General features: G+C 36.6%; 2 protein-coding genes across 2 annotated transcripts in view; both read right to left on the reverse strand.

Annotated features, from left to right (window-relative positions):
* tbxas1 (thromboxane A synthase 1 (platelet)) overlaps positions 1-14952 on the reverse strand; it is a 104919-nt gene that overhangs the window by 20341 nt on the left and 69626 nt on the right. The window lies entirely within an intron of this gene.
* Positions 4288-6939, reverse strand: LOC135773954 (uncharacterized). Its single transcript, XM_065283886.2, has 4 exons — positions 6843-6939; positions 6698-6757; positions 6396-6587; positions 4288-6314 (listed from the first exon to the last, which is right to left on the reverse strand). Exons 1-4 carry the CDS (start codon positions 6937-6939, stop codon positions 5731-5733), a joined length of 933 nt encoding a protein of 310 aa, XP_065139958.1. The 3' UTR covers positions 4288-5730.

Genomic DNA, 14952 nt, shown 5'->3' on the forward strand with positions numbered 1-14952 from the left:
CTATGCCACAATGACTGATAGTGCCAGGCTAAAGTTTGATCAATGGTATGACACACTTGAAGGGAAGGTTTTTGACTTCAGAAAAGAGATTGGATTGTACTGTATGAACGATGTTGTCTTACTTCGGGATGCATGTATTAAGTACAGGAAAGAGTTCATTGCATGTACAGAGATAGACCCCTTCAGATTTACGACTTTAGCATCATGTTGTATGGGTGTGTTCAAAACACACTTTCTAAAACCTGCTACTATAGCTCTGACCCATAACAATGCATACATACATCAGCACAAGACATTCTCGAATGCATCGATTGAGTGGCTTGAATATGTGAAAAAGACACGTGATGTCGACATGCATCATGCTCTGAATCACGGTGAGATGAAAATTGGTAATCTCTTCCTCGATGGATTTTATGTCCAAAGCAATGGTGTGCAGAAAGGTTTGGAATATGCGGGATGTTGGTTTCATGGCTGTAAGTCTTGTTTTAAACCTGACAGCATAAATGAACAGTCCAAAATACCACATGGAGCCCTCTATCGTGCGTTTATCGACAGAAATGAGGTTTTGAAAAAATCCTACAATATTGACCTGGAGGTGATGTGGGAGTGTCAGTGGCGAAAGCTTAAACAGACCGACCCGGATGTGATGAGTTTTATGTCTACCTATTCTGCACCAGAAAGACTGAAACCACGTGATGCTCTGTTTGGTGGCCGTACAAATGCTTACAAGCTGTACCACAAAGCTGCAGAGGGGGAGAGAATTAGCTATGTTGATTTCACAAGTCTATATCCTTTTGTGCAGTCTCGAAAACCCTACCCCATTGGCCATCCTGAAATAATCTTCAAGGACTTTCAAGACCTTGAAAATTATTTCGGGCTTGTTAAGGCTACAGTCCTTCCTCCCAGAAAGTTGCTCCATCCTGTGTTACCATACAGGAGTTGTGGTAAGCTGATGTTTCCTTTATGTCGTACCTGTGTGGATGAGCAATGCAAAATCATGCCTTGTACACACACAGATGAGGAAAGAGCAATTTCTGGGACATGGGTGAGCCTTGAATTGTTAAAGGCCATTGAAAAGGGCTATGTAGTCGTGAAAATTGATGAGGTGTGGCATTTTCATCAAATCATCATACATTGGCTGCCAACAATCATAAATTAACACAATATTTTCAATATTTTTAGAAACAATTTTCTCAGCGTTTTGTAACAGCATTTTTACAAAGAAAGTTTTTCCAGAGCATGAGGGGCCTGAAATTATCATGGAGAAAGGATGCTGAATTCTGAAATCAAACCCCTCTGTACCTTGCATACCTCGATAAGCATAAGTCATGATCAATATCCGAAGGGGCGTGTCGTGAAATCCGTCATCAATATTCTTTTGTCATAAACGACACGAAACTTCTTAACAACTGACTTGTTTTTCAGTGTGAAATTCTTTTTATTTCTGACAATAATGTCAGTGTGGGCCAGGAGTTGCCGAGTGCTTTCAGATGATGCTACAAAATCGTCAACAAGGCCTATTAAAGACTGTAGTGTGATAACTTTAGAGTTCTCTGCTGTTTGCGTTACACCCTTAGCCTTGAGACATATGTGTTGTTTTGCAGTCCGGTAACCATATGTTTTAGGACCTGCGGAACAAAACTCTGTAATGGTATCGTCAGAATCAAGTTCATTAGTGAGATCCCCTAAATAAGGTCCCAATGGAGGTTCCCAATCTCCATCTCTTGAGACATAGATAACACTATCTGTGTCCCCATACAAGAGTCTATCGCCCAACCTATCCATAAGGTTGTACAACTCCAACCGTGCATGTGCCGTCGTGAATGCACCGATAAACACATTAACATCTCGGGTCTCATAAGAGGACCCCTCTGCATGTTTGTATTGCACCAATGCAATTGTGTCAGACACAAACCTGAAAAATGTTACTTCGTACTGACATCCAAAGATGTACTGAGAAAAATCTTGAGCTTTTTTCAAAAGCTTGCAATTAGGCATGTTCTCTCTGAGAGAGAATCTCCCCCACAATGAATTAAGCAACAATTTGTTGATCGAGCGACGGGCGGGGTTATTGCAGATCTTTTCAGGATCGAGCTGAATATCCTCTTTCTGGTAATAGTCATCAATGTATGCCTGTTTATCTGCCTTTGTGATTACATGTGACGGATAACCAGAGGCCTGCTGTTTAAACTGTAAAAATGTTTTCACATAGCCGCAAAACAGTTTGTCAGACGTTTGAGGAAAATGCCACACCTCATCAATTTTCACGACTACATAGCCCTTTTCAATGGCCTTTAACAATTCAAGGCTCACCCATGTCCCAGAAATTGCTCTTTCCTCATCTGTGTGTGTACAAGGCATGATTTTGCATTGCTCATCCACACAGGTACGACATAAAGGAAACATCAGCTTACCACAACTCCTGTATGGTAACACAGGATGGAGCAACTTTCTGGGAGGAAGGACTGTAGCCTTAACAAGCCCGAAATAATTTTCAAGGTCTTGAAAGTCCTTGAAGATTATTTCAGGATGGCCAATGGGGTAGGGTTTTCGAGACTGCACAAAAGGATATAGACTTGTGAAATCAACATAGCTAATTCTCTCCCCCTCTGCAGCTTTGTGGTACAGCTTGTAAGCATTTGTACGGCCACCAAACAGAGCATCACGTGGTTTCAGTCTTTCTGGTGCAGAATAGGTAGACATAAAACTCATCACATCCGGGTCGGTCTGTTTAAGCTTTCGCCACTGACACTCCCACATCACCTCCAGGTCAATATTGTAGGATTTTTTCAAAACCTCATTTCTGTCGATAAACGCACGATAGAGGGCTCCATGTGGTATTTTGGACTGTTCATTTATGCTGTCAGGTTTAAAACAAGACTTACAGCCATGAAACCAACATCCCGCATATTCCAAACCTTTCTGCACACCATTGCTTTGGACATAAAATCCATCGAGGAAGAGATTACCAATTTTCATCTCACCGTGATTCAGAGCATGATGCATGTCGACATCACGTGTCTTTTTCACATATTCAAGCCACTCAATCGATGCATTCGAGAATGTCTTGTGCTGATGTATGTATGCATTGTTATGGGTCAGAGCTATAGTAGCAGGTTTTAGAAAGTGTGTTTTGAACACACCCATACAACATGATGCTAAAGTCGTAAATCTGAAGGGGTCTATCTCTGTACATGCAATGAACTCTTTCCTGTACTTAATACATGCATCCCGAAGTAAGACAACATCGTTCATACAGTACAATCCAATCTCTTTTCTGAAGTCAAAAACCTTCCCTTCAAGTGTGTCATACCATTGATCAAACTTTAGCCTGGCACTATCAGTCATTGTGGCATAGCCGTAGTAGTTTTTTGTGGGATATGGTCCTACATAGTTTTGATTCTGCAATGTATTGAAGAGATGGGGGAAGTAACCCTTCTCTGTACTGGTCAAATTAAAGGCTGCAGGTGTCTTTGACAATGCCATAGGCATAAAACTGAACGAGTCAATGAATCGTTGTTTGTAAGTCTCATCGTACATGAAGGTCAATCTACAGCCTTGCATGATAATGTTAAGTTTGAGATCCTCCCTGCAGAAATACTCTAGGACTAAGAAGTTGTCAAAACCTGCCCCATTGTGAGCCACAAATGTGTGGTTTTTATATCTTGGCTGTCGGAATCTGCGAACGAAGTTCTCTACACACCCTTCACCTGCACTTTCAAATTTCTCACCGCTAAAGGTCATGGCACAGACATAATTAGCAACATGCTTACCATTATCACAACGGGTTTCAAAGTCATAAAATATGTAGCAATCCTCAACCTCTTCAACAGATATAGGATGTATGAAACATTCATGTTCACCATCGTGACTTACATCCTCACCACAATAGTAGCAACAATCTGCGGGACATTCATGTTCCTGGTCAGGTTTACTTGCTGCCACATGGTACCGTCTACCGCATTTAACGCAGTATTTGGTGATATCACAGGGCGATCTCCCAAATGCAGCAGCAGAGGGTTTTTTATGGGCATCAAAGCAATATTGCGATTTACAAATTCTCAAACAGTCTGGACAGTGTATTGTCTTTTTAGCATGTTTGTAACACCTACTGTCATTACATACAGAACATGTATATTTGCAATCGTGACCCTGTCTGTTTGTGTACCCCTTGTAACAGTGCTCGCAGACATACGATGATCCAACAAATGCCTTAATACGAGTTATCAAGTGATAATGGGCATCATGCAAGTACAAAAACACTGTCTTTTTATGCGGCTCATCATGTGTCTTATGATGCTCTAACACACCCTCACTTGACCTGTAAAACACCACAATCTTCACTTTCATCACACTCTCAAACTTTGTAATGTGATTAAAGCCCACACAGTCTTGAGGGGTTAGACCTGCAGCAGTCTGTATATCCACAGCCATACGTTCTAACTCCTCATACTCTGCATGGGGTTCAAGAAAGTATGCTAAACATATTGCAAAACACAGATTGTTTGTAAAGTTGGTAGGTGAGAACAAACACATCCTTTTTTTCTTAATCACTTCATCATGGGCTATATCTGTAATCTTCCTACGAACCCCTCCATTCATACTTCTTGCTATTGATACATGCAGTTGCAAACTGTCATCCGCCAACATCTGTTCATTACTTTGTGCAACCGATTCAAACTGTTCGATAAAACGATTTTCATCATAGTCGTTACCGGGACACAGTATAGTGTTAACGTCAGATTTGAGACTTGGGCCTTTAAGACTGATATTAATGTAGGATCCCTCACCTCCTATATCTCTAGAGAATGAAACCATTTCCGACAGAATATTTTGGACAAATATAGTGTACGCTGCCAAATCTGTGGTTATGATCTCGCGCAAATTTAGATTTCTGTGGATTTCTAGACCGTTAAAATAGGGTCTCGGGACTATTGTGTAATCACTTACTGTCCCTCCATCACGCACTAGCGTGTCCACGTCACTCTGACTTAGACCCGTAAGGGTGTCTGCCGTATTAGAATTATCGGTAGGATTTACTACACCATAACCTGTTTGTGACAAATTTGTTTCAAATCTTTGTTCATATGTCCGAATCATTTCATTTTGCCTTTCACTTATTTGTTCGTATGTTTGGTCTACCCTCGCAGGCACAGGTTCTAAACTCTGATGTGGATATGTCCGAATCATTTCGTTTACCCTTTCAAGTAATTGGTCTTGTGCAGCAGCAAACATTTCAGTCTCAGCCTCATGCCTAGCCCTTACATTAGGTATTTCTGGACAACTATGTAAATCATCATCTGAACGCACTCTTTTACCAGCCATTTTCAATAATATTTAGAACTTCTCCAGGATTACACAGATATATTCTCTGATTATGCCCAAAATAGCATTACAAATTAACGTTAGCCAATGCCGATATAGCCAAACAAAAAGATAAAACACTTAAATTTCTCTTAACCATAATAAAACTAGCAATCCAAAAAAAATAAACCAGTATCACAAAATAGTATAAAAACCCATCAACAACACGTATTTCAACTATAAACCAGCATCACCAAAATAACCAAAACATATTTAAAAACACACATTTAAAAACAGCATTGCAAAATAGTAAAAAAAAAAAAAAACCAGCATCACAAAAATAACCAAAACATATTTAAAAAACACATTTAAAAACAGCACCGCAAAATGGTAGGAAAAACCCAGCAAAAACAACACTTATTTCAACTATAAACCATTATTGTGTGAAACAGCATCTTTAACTTGTTGAAGTAGAATTACCGTACCTCCCTGTAGATCGAATTCCTTTCTCTGGACTTTTTCAATGTTCACCAATCGATCAAGCAGCATTCTGTTCACCAAGTTTTGTTCTTCAGAAGTCTTCTGGTGAGCTTCAAATATAAGTCTGGTTAACACCTGTTGATCTTTAGACCATGAAATTATGGCAGCGATGCCTTCTGCCAGGCTTCTCAGCAATGCCTCTTGAGCTGTACACCTTGAATTTATGGATGCGACGTCTTCAGTCAGTCTTCTCACTTGCGCTATCAATTCCAGCAATAACTCATTATTGAAATGTTCCTGATTTGCAGGTAGAGATGTTTCAAAAATCATAGAAGATTCATCCTCGACACGGGCTCCAACCACACGTGGCAGATTAACCGCCGCAGATGTCTGCGAGTCCAAAGAAGATGTCAGTACGGTAGTAGCTACCGGCACTATCGCATCACCGTTAGCTTCTGAGACACTTGCCAACGCTGCAGACCATGAATTTGTGACATCTCCAGCTCCTAACAGGTTTTCTGTATAGAAATCTGTTTAAATACAGTAAGATTATTATACTACAACACAACAGTATTTAAACATCGAATATTTAGCTACATAATCACACTTACCAACTGTTTTAATGAAATCTGTGGTGGTATCCCGAGGTTGCACATCAGAGACTAGTGCATTGTCAGGGCATGCCCTTTTATCACGGGTAATAGAACGGGACTGCTTTCGTTTCCGACTAAGACTAAGTCTTGAAGATTTTGTAGAGGTATTCTGTGTTACAAACCCTGGCTGTGTAACTAGTAATGCTGCATCTACATATATATATAAAACAGAAAGAAAAGTTTTTTCAAAAAGAATCAATACACATATAGCATTCAATAATACAGATTAAAGACAAGTAAAGATCACATAATATAGTTACCTTGCAGTTCGCAGCCCTCATTAACGCCTTGAGAACCCTCATTTATTGCAGGGTCATTTACTATTGGTATAAAAGTGTAAAATGTAAGTAATACATTTTTCAGAAAAAAAAAATCTGAATGTATAATTAAAATAAACAGTATTACCTTGTAGATCGCCGTTCCTAGTGGCGCTTTGCTCTTCAACATTTATCAAAGTAGAATTCACTAATTTGGAATAAAATGTGTAGAATAAAATATACATATATAATATATAAATGTATTTATATAATCATTCAGGAAATTCCTTAAAAATATACTTAAAACACTTACAAAGTTGGTCGATCTGGTCAAAATGATGGTAGGTGGGCAGCGTTTTAAAAATTCCTGCATCGTATACATATACATTTAAAAGCCTGTTAAATGTTAAAATAAAATAAGACTGTTTTTACAAATGAAGATAACTTGGTAAATCAAACTTGATAAATAAACATATAAAGCAAAATAACTTACCGGTGAGTCCTGAGTCCATTGTTTGAAAAAATAAACCAAGGCCTCTTTAATATAACCGAGAGAAAAGAGATGTCCTCGCGAAAATCATTTACTGCTGTAAGGGTCCAAATGAGAATCCGGCCTTTTGAACTACGGAGGCGGGGCTTACCATACTCAGGAGGCCGTACCCCACATATTTGCATGGCACAAAACCCGCCCTATATTTTATTTGGTTATTTTTTTAAACCTTTTACAAATAAGGTTATCAACTATAAATATAAGCTTCTCTAGTAAATACTTATACATTTATAATGTAAAGAACATATCTTCATGAAAACCGATGGGAAAATGAATGAACTAGACAAGCCTGTAGTTAAAAGTATAATTACTCATCACTGTTAAAAGAATAATTTTATTTTTAATCATACATTTAATATATTAACATTTTAAACAGTATAAGACAAATGACATTACATTTCACCCTCACATACTTATAGCGATATGTATACAATTTTATTTGTGTAGACATCTAAAGCACAAAAGAATAAGCAATGCTATACTTAAATCTACTTTTTAATTAAATTACATTTAAACACTACAAATCAATAGAGTTGTTTTTCCCAAGAAAATTATGTGTGTGTGTGTGTGTGTGTGTGTGTGTGTGTGTGTGTGTGTGTGTGTGTGTGTGTGTGTGTTTATGAAAGGGATGATTAAAATATCAAGCAAGGGCCATTTAGTATGTGCAGTCGCCAAGTCTGCAGGACCTAGCATTGTTCTGAAACGTTGATCTAACGATCCATACAGGATGAAGACGACTGTATTGGTTGTATTTAAATATCAAGCAAGGACCGTTTAGTATGTACAGTCATCAAGTCTGCAGGACCTAGCATTGTTCTGAAACGTTGATCTAACGAGCCATACAGGATGAAGACGTCTGTATGGTTGTATTTAAATATCAAGCAAGGGCCATTTGCTATGTGCAGTCGTCAAGTCTGCAGGACCTAGCATTGTTCTGAAACGTTGATCTAACGAGCCATACAGGATGAAGACGACTGTATTGGCTGTATTAAATATCAAGCAAGGGCCGTTTGGTATGTGTAGCCCCATAAGTCTACACGCCCTAGCATTGTTCTGAAACATTGATCTAACGACCTAGCGCCTTGCTTCCATACAGGCTGAAGAAGGTACAGACTGTATTGGTTGTATTTAAATATCATGCAGGGACAAGAGACTACATGTCTGCAGGGAAAATGTCTTAACACCTAACCCGAGATCCTAAACTTTTATTCTATTGAACTATACCGACGTATCAGAGGTCTTGGAGTGAGACCCCGGATAGACGATGATGATGGGCTTGGAAGGAAAGATTTACATTACAACTTTCAAGACAGGAAGACAACAGCTTATTCAATTGACCTCCTAACCGGTACCTCTTTTAAAAACCTAACTAAATACTATTACAAATTATTTTATTTGACATTGATTCTTCATCATGTATTCTTATTTCTTTAATCATGTGTATTAATTTAATCACAGACATTATGCTTAAAAGCAAAACATTCTGACAAACATATTTCTAACTTGTCTTTTTTTTTTTACTAACTTCTGATTTCTTTAAACACTCACGTATGAGAGGGGAGGCGTGAAACAACAGAGACTATAGGACACCTGGATAAACATCATTTCCTGAACAACTTCCTGAGTATAAACATCAAGTACTGCCATAAAATTTTATTACAGGAAACAAACAACTCATAAGGTGACAAATTTCACACCTAGGTGTTAGGTCGTAAATCAAAGTCATAAATCAAATTTTTTGACACATGGTGCATCATATTTTCTTCTAATTCAAGAAAAATCTCACCCCATTGGCAGATATTCTTGCTTGTTTTAAGCACAAATTCACTTAAATTGTACATTTTTTGTCTAAAAACTAAATAAAGATATATTTTCTTGATGAGCATGGTAAACGGACTGAATTTATATAGCGCTTTTAACAGACCTATAGCCATCCAAAGCGCTTTACAATTAGCCTCACATTCACCCATTCACGCGCACATTCATACACCGATGACTATGCGACGGAGCATAGTGAACTACGAAAATAAGTCTAGTTTTTAGACTAAAAAATATACAATTTATGTGAATTTGTGCTCAAAACAAGCAAAAATATCTTCCAATATTTTTGCTTGTTTTAAGCACAAATTCACTTAAATTGTATATTTTTTGTCTAAAAACTTGACTTATTTTCTTTGGTTATTTTGCTAATTAAGAAAAAGCATCTTGATTTAAGAATGTTTAGATTTTTCTACTGAAAACAAGACAAAAATACTAAGTAAGAAATTAATTTTTTGTAGTGTAGTAAATTTGAACAACCCACAAGGGTTAATTCACTTCGTGGTCATGTGAAATTAGCAACACAATCTCATGGCAATTTGTAACTGTATGAATTGATACAATCTGCTAAATTAAATGGCTGTAAAAATGTATCTGATTTTTTTGCATGCATCTGTTAATCACCCCCACACTGTAAAAAAAATCCGTAAAAATTACAATGTTATTGCAGCTGGGTTGCCGGTAATTTACCGTAGATTTGCATTTATGTTATTAACTGGCAAGAGTTTGTTCAAAGTTAAATAAATTTTAAATATTAACAAGTCTTTATCTTCACAGAATAAAACTATACAATAATAGCCTCATGCAAAGCATTCTGGGAATCAGAAATCATCATCAACCTTTTTCTGTTTTTTTGCTCCAGATTTTGTTTCCCAGAATGCTTTGCTTGATGCTGTTTTTTTAGTTTTACTCTGAAAAGACAAATACTTATAAATGTTTAATGTTCATTTAACTTTGAACAAAATATTGCAAGTAAAAAACATAAATTTAAATCTACGGTAAATTACCGGCAACCCAGCTGCAATTTCTACGGAATTTTTTTACAGTGCAGTACTGATCAAAACTACCAAATGTTTACAAAAATTTCATGATATTAACTCTTTATTACCAAGTTCATAAGTGATGTCACTGATTTGGGCGAAAAATACACAAAATAGCTAATTTTCAATATAAAAAGTGATTGTGGACTGGATTTTTTTTTTTTTTTTGCCTTTTTCACAGTTTTAGGCATGTCAAAGATTAGTAAAAACATTGGCTTTGATCCATTTTTAGTTTTTGTGCAGCATCAGATAATTTTTTTTCTCCCTAATTATATATATATATATATATATATATATATATATATATATATATATATATATATATATATATATATATATATATATATATATATATATATATTTAAAGCATTTTCTCAAAATTTTTGTCAATATAAGATTTGTCACTAAAATCATTCCATTTGACCCAAATTAAGACAAAAAAGGCCAAAAATGGCCTCAACAACCCATAAGGGTTAATAAACGCACATAATGGTAAAATATAATTATTATACATAATTTTACTGCTTTCAAATTGTGCCATTTAAAAAATGTGTCTAAACGATTTGTCGGCTTTCTTTTTGAGCCAAACCATTTCTTTTTCTTTCTCTATCGCTCTGTGGGAGAGGTCTTAGTTGGAAACGTGTAATTTCATTCGATTTCTGCCCCCCCTTGCCCTCGTCTCCCACCTCTAGATGACTCATTAGGTAGCGCTCCGCTTCAGATCCCTGTTATTTATGCAGATAAAAAAGGCAAATTAATGACAGGCACCCAGGGAGGCACCACGCAGCCCAGGAAGAGAAAATGAAAGGCTAGACCAGAAGATACAATATGTGCAGCCTGCGACACATTCACCAAGTCAGTCGAGCAAGGCATTTACATGCTTGCCACTTAAACTGTCCCCGTAGCAAATCGATGACGGTAATTCTAGAATTCACCCTTGACATATAGTTTGTTAAGGTCACGGGCGTGTAAGTGAGAAGTAATTTATCATAATCACCTCCACAGTGATGAAAAAGAACAATTCACCCCAAAATGTTAATACTGTTAACATTTACCATCCTCTGTGTCCTTCCAAGCCCATATGACTTTATTTATTTTGGAAAATTAAAAGTGAAAGTTTGTCCAAGCAAGCCAATGACAAAAGGCACCATAAAAGAGCTCTTTAGGACACAAAAGTGCTATATTCCTTTAGTTTTTTTGGAAGACAAACCACAAACTTGCAAAATAGATGGTCCCCAGCTGTCACTGGGGTGGTACCCTTTCAAAAAATACACCTTTGCACCTAAAAAGTTCATATTAATACCTCAGAGGTAAATATTGGTACCAAATATATACATATCTGTACCTAAATTATAAATAATAGCACCTTTTAAAAGTGCACTGCCCCAGTGACAGCTTGGGACCCTTTTTTGACCATATATTCTGACTGTGTAGATCTGCAGTGTGTTTTAAAATAACACATAAATTACCTATTTTAAAATGCCAATATGTGTACCTAACGTAAAGCTTTAGAAGACTTGAAATATAGCAACTCATATACAGCACTGTTAAAATAGCTGGGTTATTTTTGACCCATATTGGGAAAATATTGGAAAAAACACATGCTGGGTTAAAAGTTACCAATGCTTGGTTAAAAATGACCCAAGGATGGGTTGTTGTGTTATGCAATCATGAGTTATAATAACCCAGCATTGGGTCAATTTTAACCCAACGGTATGTTGTGTCCAATATTAACCCAACATGAGTTAAAAATAACCCAACTCTCTGAAGATGCTGCCTTGCATTTTGGCTTTCTTTGTACATTTGACAGACACTTACACTGCAAAAAATGACTTTCAAGAAAAACTGTACTTAGTATTTTTGTCTTGTTTTCAGTAAAAAATATCTAAAAATTCTTAAATTAAGATGCTTTTTCTTGATGAGAAAAACTACCCAAGAAAATAAGTCTAGTTTTAGACCAAAACTATCACATTTAAGTGATTTTGTGCATAAAATATGATATTTTTGGTCTAAAAACTAGACTTATTTTCTTGGGTTGTTTTGCTTATCAAGAAAAAGCATCTTAATTTAAGAATGTTTAGATATTTTTATGGAAAACAAGAGTGCATTCAAGGTTTATTAACAAAATACTAAGTACATTTTTTCTTCTTACTTAGTATTTATGTCTTGTTTTCAGTACAAATATCTAAAAATTCTTAAATCAAGATGTATTTTCTTGATAAGCAAAATAAACACAGCAAAAAATTATTTTCAAGAAAAAAAATTCTTAGTATTTTTGTGTTCTTTTCAGTAAAAATATCTACAAATTCTTAAAATAAGATGCTTTTCTTGATAAGCAAAACGACCCTAGAAAATAAGTCTAGTTTTCAGACCAAAAATATCAAATTTAAGTGATGTTGTGCATAAAACAAGCAAAAAATCTGCCAATGGGGTAAGCAAAAAATCTTGAAAATTTTTCTTAAACACTAAATTCAAGAAAAAAATCAAGAAAAATTTGCTTACCCCATTGGCAGATTTTTTGGCTTGTTTTATGCACAAAATCACTTGAATTTGATATTTTTGTCTAAAAACTAGACTTATTTTCTTGGGTCGTTTTGCTCATCAAGAAAATACATCTTAATTTAAGAATTTTTTAGATATTTTTACTGAAAACAAGACAAAAATACTAAGAATTTTTTTTCTTAAATAATTTTTCGCAGTGTAAGTAAGAAAGTCATTTTTTGCAGTGTATCCAAACTACTACACATTTTACTCCATGTGTTCGTTGGAAATCATACCCATGACCTTGATATTTCCGAACCTCCACCAATTAAACTGCAGGAACACTGAGTTTCGACTTATTTTGTGATTGGTTAAATATTGTTTCCCACCAGAAAGAGTCAGGTAAACACTTTCCCCGTTGCACAGAAGCGGTTACACTCCAGTACATTTTAGCTGCCAAAATCACTTTAGCTGCTCTCAAGTAGGGTGTTTGAGGAGAGTTTGACATTTGAGAAGGTTTTTAAAGCTTAAAACTGCACGCGGTGAGGGGCATTTAAAGACTAAAACTGCTCTGACACAGGACTCGAGGATACTTTTCCCTGAGTTAAACACAAGAGCACAGATAGACATTAGAGCAGCAGGGTAGATGAGACTGACCTTCAATATGCACCAGGGCCAGATGGGGTCTCTCTTTATATCAAGCAGCTGGGGATCCATACAGAGTATTAAGTTATTGCCAACTATACCATGGACGTAAGGCCAACGCTGGGCTCGAGTTTTATTGCTGTGCTCCTATAATGCTTACTGGTTTTATAAGCTTTTTATATGAGAACTTCAAGTGGGTTTATAAACATCTCGTTGGTTTGTTTTCCATCACGGAGATCTTTGGGCTAACCTCAAAAACCAAGGGACACAATGTAAAGCATGATGGGTTGCGTGATATGCCGGCGGCTCTTTGCCAGATGTCTTACATAAGAAAACCATCAATCAAATGATGCATTATGAGAGATTCCTCAGACCGTATTCCCAAACAAATAGCTCTTAGAATACAATGAAAGAAAGAAAAACATCTTGTTTTTCTATTTATCAAAACAAAAGATGTGCTTTACCCTGACATAATGACACGCATAAAATATCAATGCATTATACCCAGACCAATGTTTAAATTCAAAGGGCCCTCCATGTGTTCGGCACTGTAAAGATGCATTCGGCAGACCCCCGTTGGCATTCCGGTCGACCCTGCGTTCTACCAATGATAAATGAACTCTTAAATGCAGCTCTGAACATTTATTCCCTCTGTTATGAGAAAAAGACTCTAACTTCAAGAGAAGAGAAATTGGAAATGGAAAGGGAGTGCTTAAATTGAAAGAGAGGAAGAGAAAGATGAATGAAATAAAGAAGTTCACAGAAGGACTCTGCGTTTGATCCTCTCCTCCGGTGCACGACTGCCAGCCCTGAGCTGCAGGTATTAAGATTCAAGAGATGCAGGTCTGGGTTTATAAAGTCCCTGTTTATTTTCAGCCATTAGATGCATCTCAAATCTCAAAGCAACATTGTATTGATTGGCACCAAAATGATCCTCAGTTTCTTTTTAGGAAGTGGCACTTGCTTTTGCAAAATTCACTGCCACAATGCATATGTGTTTTGGGTGGTTGCTTATAAAGACTAAATGTTTTTAGTGCATTGCTATGTGGTTGCTTACAATTCCAAGTCAAAAGTCTAATCACTAAGAGGATTGACGTTTGATTCCTAGCAAACACACTATATCGCTAAAATGCTGTTTCCACTTATCTCATGTTAATCTTGAGTACCTATAGAGTAGTATTACATTCTTCATATATCCAAAGTCTTTTAGTTTAATCAGATTTATAAAAACAGATCAGCTGTACAAATTCTTTCCAAATAAGCCAGATCTTGGAGACGTACCACATTTGGAGCAAGAAACACACAAAACATGATCCCACTATTTCTGGATAACTTAGGATTCACTTCAAGTTCGTGTCATTTACATTATATGCACTTAGGCGCCGACTGACAAAAAACACAGACATTTGATGCAGTTTTACTTAACCCCTGCATCTCATGACCTGGTTGGGACCGGCCCATTTCAACAAAATTCAGAGTTAAACAAACACACACGCACAACTCCGCTGCTACCCCTGATAAACAAACTATATTCATTGTTTCCATAATGCTGTTTTTTTGGGAAGCTGCACAAGTTTAAATTTCCCTCACAAACAACAACACACTTCTTTGGTTGATTTTGATTTTGTGCTATTCCCATATAAGGACTTCCACTGTACTTCCTGCACTGAAATTGCCCATAAAAAATTAAGCACAATTTTTACATATTAATCTTTTATATTCGC

This window comes from Paramisgurnus dabryanus, chromosome 9, assembly GCF_030506205.2.
Source record: "Paramisgurnus dabryanus chromosome 9, PD_genome_1.1, whole genome shotgun sequence".
Classification (NCBI taxonomy): domain Eukaryota; kingdom Metazoa; phylum Chordata; class Actinopteri; order Cypriniformes; family Cobitidae; genus Paramisgurnus; species Paramisgurnus dabryanus.